The 8,289-nt window shown below is 34.2% G+C and overlaps 1 protein-coding gene across 2 annotated transcripts; it reads left to right on the top strand.

The window, feature by feature from the left end:
- The first annotated feature begins 397 nt into the window (after nucleotides 1-397).
- IKBIP (IKBKB interacting protein) lies at nucleotides 398-8,043 on the top strand. Of its 2 annotated transcripts, XM_009490711.2 has the most exons (4): nucleotides 398-607; nucleotides 2,253-2,370; nucleotides 3,318-4,144; nucleotides 6,976-7,033. In XM_009490711.2, the coding sequence occupies exons 1-4, from the start codon at nucleotides 414-416 to the stop codon at nucleotides 6,995-6,997; spliced, it is 1,161 nt and encodes a 386-aa protein (XP_009488986.2). In that variant the 5' UTR covers nucleotides 398-413; the 3' UTR covers nucleotides 6,998-7,033. The 2 variants fall into 2 exon arrangements, with proteins under 2 accessions (XP_009488986.2, XP_009488987.2); XM_009490712.2 differs by lacking the exon at nucleotides 3,318-4,144 and having other exon boundaries at nucleotides 6,976-8,043.
- Nucleotides 8,044-8,289: the final 246 nt, after the last annotated feature.

Raw genomic sequence — 8,289 nt, 5'->3', positions numbered from 1 at the left:
CTGATGAAATTGTGACAGTAATCTGCTATAAAAAGAAATGTCACGCTTTCAGTCCCTGTGATTTTAAATATATCTTCAAAATGGCTTATTGTACAACAGATGAAATATTTCTGGAAAGGTGAAATTAGCTAAAGTTTGAAAAGTCAGTTCAGTTTGAGAAAAATAGGAAAGCACTCTATAGTATAGAAAACAAACTTTCACAAAGTCTTACGATATTATGACACTTTATGAAAGTTCACATAACTAGAAAACATAGTAAACACTGAAGGAAATGTTTTTGGGGGTGTATTTGTGTAACTAAAGGCCAAAAATTGTATTTGGGGATGTTTAGAAGTAACTAGTCCCTTTTGGTTTTATTTTGTTCCCCCCCTCCCCCAGCTCTCTCTTTTGCTTCTGCTTTTTAAAAACACAAAATGTCTGAAGTTAAGCAGAGGAAAAAAGGTACTTCTTCATCCAAGACCGGTGAAGGTTCACAAAAGGTTGAGAAGCACAGTAATTGTGGGAAGCTGGCGAGTCCCAGGACCAGCGATAATCGGTGTTCCTTTTGGATGGACTCACGGACAAGCTTGAGCGTAATTTCCCTTGCTGTTTGCCTAGTGCTAACCTGGTAGGTAAGCCTCTAAAGTGGATTTTAATATTTTCTTTTGTATTCTGTAGTGTATTCAGTCACGGTCAATATGATTAGTTACATTTGAATAGAGTGTTTGGGTTAAGTGACTGTAGAAATTTGTTAAAGCTAGAAGGATCAAGAAAAGAATAGCAGTATTCACAAGTGTGGAAACATTGGCATACAGTGAGGTATTATAGAAGCTCGATCTGTTCTATCATGTTGGAAGTTTAAAAGGTGCCTTGATCATGAATTGTAAATACCTGCTTTGGAGACTACATCTAACTCTGAAGAACCTTAATCTGACCAATAAGTACAAAAAGGCTCATCTGGCATGTAATCAATAATCAATAGTAGAAGTGGAGTTTTCTGTAAATAATTTGCTCGGCAGTGTGGTAAATTGTTCATCGGGTGGACTCTTCAAGTAAAGGTCATATATCTTTGTAAAAGATGTTTTAGAATATCTTAGCAGCATCAGTACCTTAGTTCCATCAGAAACTGAGCTGCTTGCAGAAATGGTATGATGAAATTCTGAGAACTCTAGTGCAAGAAATGAGTGTAATAATCTGGACTATAGACATCAGTCTGAAAATCGAGGTAAAATTTGTTCTTATTTTAACATCACCCAGATTTCATTACCTAAAATCTCTAAGAAACAGAATGACACAGTGGAATAAAATGATTAGTGATGCTTCTGCTTACTGTTTTATGTATATCTGTTTTGCGTGTGTCTTATCTATAGCTAGCATTTTAGCTTCTATTGCCTAACTTCATCTGTATAGACTACTCTAGGTCTTTTGAAACTTCTAATTGCTATGCAATATACTAATAAATATAAATTTATGAAAGCACGAGTATTTTAAATAAACTCTATTGTTCTAGATAAAATTGTTCTTACTACTCAGAGGACCCCTGCACAGTCTACAATAAACCTTATTTTGGGATTAATAAATATCCAGCAAAATTCAGGTTTCTTGCATGGTTGTTGCATTTTCTTTTTAACTGTATAAAGTGCTTACAGTTCAGAAAGCTCCCAAGTTCACCGTTTATGAATCAAGAATGTATATAAAGTACAGAATTGAGATCTCTACTGTCTGTTCACAAAGCTAGCATCATCATAACAGTAGCTATACAAAGCTTTGCCACAACGCACCATGTTTTTGAGCAGTTACAATTAAACAACACTAGAGTCAACCAGCCTTTCTAAAGCCAAAGGCTTCTGTACATGATGTTGCAATGCTTTGCAAGAAAGTAGAAATTTTTTTGTGTGTGTTTTATTTCCACTGGTTAAATAATACTTTATCCATAAAATATGTTGTAAGGCAATGCATTACGAGCATGTAATGGCCTCCCTATGTCAGCAGTCTTATCTGATGTTTTTCCTCTTTGAATGGCATACAGTGTAAAAACGAAGCACATCTGTGGATGTTTCCTTATTTTTTCATGTCTCTTGGAAGACAACTCCAGTATGAAGACAGATCAACTTTATTAAATCCTAATTTTTTTTTTCTTCCATGTATTGATCTAGCAAATTCTGTGAACACAAATCCCTGCAGTAGCAGATTGCTGTGAATCGGGTCTCGGAACACTTAATACATGCTAATTATGTAGTTATGTTTACTGTTTATTTACTTGCAATTTGCAGGTTCCTATTTCAGCAGTCAGGTCAATTTGCTGATATGGAAAAAAAGTACAATTTCTTACAGCAAGAAGCTGAAAAATTCCTGGACGTGGAAAATAAAGTTAACTTAATTTCTGGAAAGGTAACCATTAACATCTTAATTGGATAATCTCTAGTGAATGTTCACTGTTGTTTTACTTTGTTGTCATTTAGTTAAATTTAACTGACTGTTTTAAAATAAATTTACATAATGTATTCTACTTCCCTGTGAATAGGCCTCTGGAGAATATTTCATGTGACTAAATGTGTCAATCCATACCACTATTCAAGTATGTGAATATAGTGATTGTATCTCAGTATTATTTTTTTAGACACTAAACTATTTTTAAAAACTTAGATTTATACACATACTTCATTCTACCAGTATTGTTCTGTGTATAAGTCTAATATACATTGATTTGAAGAAAATTTACAGGCATTTTTATGTAGTAGACCTGTTCTAATAATATGAAAGACATAATGAAGTGATAGTATTTTTTCATTGCTATTTTATTTTCTTATTTATGTGTGACATTATCAAGTAGAAAACTTGGGCTGGCTGCCAAATTATCCTCTGTATCTTACTGATAATGATGGGAGTGCAGCATGGCTTATGCCAGTGATGTTGTTTTAGCACTGATCTCATAATGATGTCATTTATACGTGATGTAATTTGGATATTTACATACTACACTTCAGATTGCAAAATGTTGCATGGGATTTAGGTAGTGTGATACGTTTTTAAAAAAAAAAAAAACAAAACAAAAAAACCAAAACCCCAACCAAAACCACCATGGAAAACAAGGGATTGACAACAAAGAAAAAGGCATGTATTCTATAGAAGTTCAACAACAAACATACCCTTTTCTGTGACTTTTTCATGCTAGGTTAATCAACAATATTTTAAAGCTGAAATATGAAAACAAATCATAGAGGAGCTTTTTAACAAGTAAAGTGGCTTCTAAGAGACTTTGTTAAATAAATGCAAGTGGTTTTCTATTCTTACTTTTGTTAAGTAGACATGGACATTGTTTTGTGTTACAAATGCAGCTTGAGTCTTCTGAAAGTATTCTACAAGAAGCTGCCACATCTATCTCTGTGATGACCGAGTTTGAGCAGGAAATATCTTCTCTTCATAACATAATAAATGATATTCAGAACAATGAACAGGCTCTCTCTATAAAGATGCAGAGCATTAATGAGAAGTTCCAAAATGTTACAAATTCCTGGAGAAGAAGCTTGGATGAAATGAACACAAACACTAGTGGTTTAAAATCTGAAGTGAAGTTCATACATACAGAAGTAACTTCCCAAATTAATGAAGTTGACCAAAGAATTAAATCCCTTTCAGAAAGAGTAAGAGATTTGGAAGACAGTACAGCCAGAAATATTAAAACACTAAAAAGGCAAGAAGATGATGAATTCTCTAGAGTTGAACAAAAGTTGGACTTACATGCAAAGGCAGTTGAAAAGCTAGAACAACAACAGAATACTCTCGTAGCCAAGGACACAGACCTGAATCAAAAACTTGAGAGCTATGAACCTAAAATTGAGGAGTGCAAGACCCATTTACCAACAATTGAAAATGCTATTCACTCTATTCTTAGATTATCAAGCGAATTGCTAAGTATGGAGAAAAAGATAGAGGACTTGACAACACAGCTATATACTGCGGAAAATGATATGTTGAAAACTGTTTCTGATACAGTGGCAATGCAAAAGGTTCTTGAAGGCATACAGTACAATGACAGCATATTGAAAGCGCAGAATGAAATAGTGGTTTTAGAAGAAGTAGTGCATGACATAAAAGTATCTTCAAAGGCAAAAGAAGTAACTTTAGAAAGCTACACCTTGGAAAATGACCAGAATGGGGATAAGTGAATTTGGACTTAGGGTTTTCACTGATGAAAGAGCACTTTAATTTATTAGTGAATAATGTGACTCCAACATGCTAAGGATAGCTCCAATATTGTCATCAATTTAAATAGGCATTGGATCAGGCTGAAAGGCAAACTTATAATAAAGATGATAGCAAGAAATACTTGTGGTGGAGGAGGCAATGAATATTTTCTTAATTTAAGGATTATTTTCAGCTTATTTATTAAAAGATCATTTTTATTAAAATGGAATTTAAAGCAAAGTATTTAGATTTAAGGAAAAAAAAATCAAAACCGGAGCCATCAGATTAAGAGTTATATTTAGTTCTCACTACTTTGTTTTTTATATTTTTCTTTTGGCATTATATTCTATGGACTTGTAACACAATGAACAACTAAATTCATATCTCTAGGCAGATACACATGTACCTCACTTTTAATGTATTCAGTACCATAATGGTTTTGTGCTTAGGGTACAGACTTCTCAATGTTGGAGTTGTTACTGGGATCTACATATTTTATTACGTGCAGGAAAGCACTGAGTACATTTTTAACAGCTGGAATATACAACAGCATTACAGAAAACACTAGTAAAATACCCCTTTTTGAGAACCTTCTCTTGTACTGGTATTTATATGCAGGGGGTTTCATAGCAGCTGGTGCTGTCTTTTATTTATTCAACCCCATGCAAGTAGCCTCCTTAGACCTTATTTCCAGCCTTTTCAAACTTTTTAAAATCACTGGCATAGTTTTGTTTTGCCATTGAAGTCGTTGGCCTCCATAGAGACTGAAGTTCTTATGAACAAATATTCCTGTTACATTCTTCCATCATTAATTTGCAAGTTTGGTGTGATCAGTTACTGTATTAGTTTGGGGATTGTTTTTGTGGGTTGGTTGCTTTGTTTTGGCGCTGTTAGAAACAAGTTTTAACCTTTTCTTCTGTAGAATGTTCTCTGTTAGGCATTGCATGACATGTCTGGTATTGCTTTGCATTTCAAAGGGAAAAAAGTTTGGTGAACTAAGAGCTGCAAAAGCTATTAATGAAAGCCATGGAGTTATATACTTGAGGGCAGGGAATATCTAATTTGTCCATAGATCTAGTAGGTCTCCTTCCATAGGACATCGTACTACCTAATAGGCCTGGTGGCTGTTCATTGAAATTTGGATCTCAGGACCACCATAAATTCGTGTCTACAGACTTATGTCTTCATAATTTCTGATTCCTGAACTCAGGAAAGGAGATTGCTTAGTAGACAGTATGAACCTACAACATTTATGACCTAATAAGGCTTCACAGTTGAATTATTCTGGTTATGTACATTCATTTATCTAGAACTCTACTGAAATCTTCACTAAACAGTTAATGCTGCCCATTCAAGAGACGCTAAACCAGTATTTCTCAGTGTTATAAAGTCTATCAGTTTCATATATTCCTTATGTATAGATTTGTATCTGTTTAGAGTCATATTCAATAAAAAAATATTGTAGTGGATTGCCCTGTCCTGGTGCATGATCTAGTTCAAAATAGATTGCTCTTCCAGAAAGGGTATGGAATAAATACTTGAGTATTCAGTGTTCCATTAAAACAATACTATTCAATACAGAAATGTTTTTAAAATATTTTTCGTAAGTGTGTTCCAGTGTGTTTTTACTTCATATATTTTTGGGGCAGGGTGGCTAAATTACCAATGGTATGCTCCCCCATTTAATGTCTTTCATTCATCAACCTCAACCCTATTGAAAGCTGAATGTACACAAGATTGAACAGGAAATCCTCATCCTTAGATTTAATGTCTTTCATTCATCAACCTCAACCCTATTGAAAGCTGAATGTACACAAGATTGAACAGGAAATCCTCATCCTTAGAGGGCATTACCTAGAAAACCAGCAGAACTCTCCACAACCTGAATTTTGGCATTTTCTTTTTAAGCAGACAGTTCTGTGCTAGTGAGGAATGACCAACACTATCAAAAAGTTTAAAATATTTGTTTCTTTGGTGATATTTGTACTAGTAGTGTCAATAAAAGGATTAGTATGAAACTAATTATAGCTTCCTAGAATGTGTTTCAGCTTGCCCGTTTGGTGTTTTTTCTCCAAGTTCTGTGCTGACTTATTGGGGATTGAAAAGAATAGTACCACTCAGATGTTTTCCTTTCTTCCTCTCAAACTTGAAAACCAAGAATGAAGCATTAAAAAAGCCCAAAAAAGTGAACTATCACATTCAGCCAAAAATCCAACAGTAGCATGTTTCCTCGCTAACGTTGCTTTTATGGAGGCAGGCTGTTGAAGTAATGTTTTTCCTGAGAAGTATTTTGGTGGCTGTTTAAAGGGAACCTTTGGCTTTTTCTTCTGTGAATCTCATGTTCAAAATACATATTCTGGTTTCCAAAAAAACACCCCCACATCAGTTAATTAAGGTCCATGATTTTTGGATAAGAGAATTTTAAAGTAGGCATCTTTCTAAAATGTTTCTGAATATCTTTCTACATGTGTCTTTCTGGATCACACAGGTTACAGGCTTAAAAAAATTTCTGTAAATCAGAAGATTGCATTTGATGACTTGTGTTTTCAGAGGTCATGCTGGAAAAGTCATATAGCACCTTCCTGTAATTTTTGTTACAATAGAAAAAGTAGTAACATTTAAATTTGTTATGTATACTGAAATGAAATTTTTGGTTGTGTTGCAACGGGAGTTTATTTCTGAAAGACAGGGTTTGCACTCAATTTCTGTATCAGAATAGTAAGGTATGTCATTGGAGTATAGCTTTAATTTTGATGTGAGTTGTTAAGCTAGGAAACTTGTGAAATATTTTTATTTGTATCCCTCTAGTGTGAAAAGACTTGGAACTTAATGGAACAGCTGGAAGATCTTGAAATAATTTCTCACATTAAACATCTGAAGGAAGACATTTATACAATGAAAACATGGTCTAGCAGCGTAATTAAAAAACAAGAAGAACTGCAGAAGAATTTAACAACTCTTTTTCATGCAGTTTCAAGTGTTGAACAGAATGCAGTTTCTCTAGTAAAAAATGTAACTTTGACGATTGTGACAGTAAAAACTGACATAAGGCGTGTTTCAGGCCTAGCCTCAGATATGACTGCACTGACAGATTCTTTGCAAACACTAGAAGATAAAGTAGAAAAAGGTGAAAAGAAAACAGTAAAAAATATAGGTGACCTGCTTACCAGTAGCATCGACCGAAGTACAAAACTACAAAGCTTGGCATCTAGTAACGCAAGAAAAATTGAGCAAATTAAGACAGCATTATCTGAGTTAAGGAGTGATTTTAACAAGCATGCGGATAGACTTTTGAATCTTGAAGGCGACAGAGCTAAAGTTCTGAAGACGGTTACATTTGCAAATGATTTAAAACCCAAGATGTACAAACTTAAAAAGGATTTTGCTGTCTTGGAGCCATTAATAAATGACCTAACACTGAGAATAGGAAGATTAGTGGAGGACGTATTACGACGGGAGAAGGAAATTGCTTTACTGAATGAGAAATTGGCCAATCTAACCAGAGTTCAAACTGAGATCAAAGATATGAAAGATGAAATAACCAAGATTTCAGACATGAATTGATCACTGTGAAATATCACTGGCTAAAGAACAGTAGTGTTTGAGGAGTGTTAACTTCATCACATGTAGTACTAAGAAGACAGACAATTTTTAAAGGCTTCATTTAGAAGCACACAAAACTTAACTAGAAATTTGTCCTTTTCCTTTGAAAAGGACAGAAAAAAGTCATACTGATTTCAGGGGACAAGCTGTAATGTGAGCAAAACCCATGTCTCTCTCCATGTATTTGTCTTTCTGAAGGATGACAGATGCTATATTTAATAAATTGCTTGTTTTGTACAATAAACAGTGTTAAAGCATAGAATGTTCTTACCTTTGGAGTATGCTTTTATGAAGAAAGCAGGACCCAAGACTGACAGATGTTCAGCTTTCCTTTTCTGCTCCAAAGGAAGGAATAAAATTGTGGTTTCCAGATAGAGTTGAACAAGAGTTAGTCAAACTGCGGTAGCAATTTAATATTTGTCTCAATATATTCACTCTATGATTTTTGTAAACTATAGCATTTTCCTTTTTTTTTTTTAAATAATCAACATTTAAAGAGGTAATGCAGTGAAACAAGCA

Source organism: Pelecanus crispus, chromosome 1 (genome assembly GCF_030463565.1).
Source record: "Pelecanus crispus isolate bPelCri1 chromosome 1, bPelCri1.pri, whole genome shotgun sequence".
NCBI classification, from domain to species: Eukaryota; Metazoa; Chordata; class Aves; order Pelecaniformes; family Pelecanidae; genus Pelecanus; species Pelecanus crispus.
The sequence above is the reverse complement of the archived record's forward strand: the minus strand, read 5'-3'. Positions and strand labels throughout refer to the sequence as shown.

What these genes read in the sequence shown, in the direction of transcription:
- IKBIP (XM_009490711.2), top strand. Translation starts at nt 414, where the DNA reads ATGTCTGAAGTTAAGCAGAGGAAAAAAGGTACTTCTTCATCCAAGACC. An exon ending in TTAACTTAATTTCTGGAAAG is followed by an intron (nt 2,371 to 3,317) that starts GTAACCATTAAC and finishes TTACAAATGCAG; the next exon opens with CTTGAGTCTTCTGAAAGTAT. An exon ending in AATGACCAGAATGGGGATAA is followed by an intron (nt 4,145 to 6,975) that starts GTGAATTTGGAC and finishes GTATCCCTCTAG; the next exon opens with TGTGAAAAGACTTGGAACTT.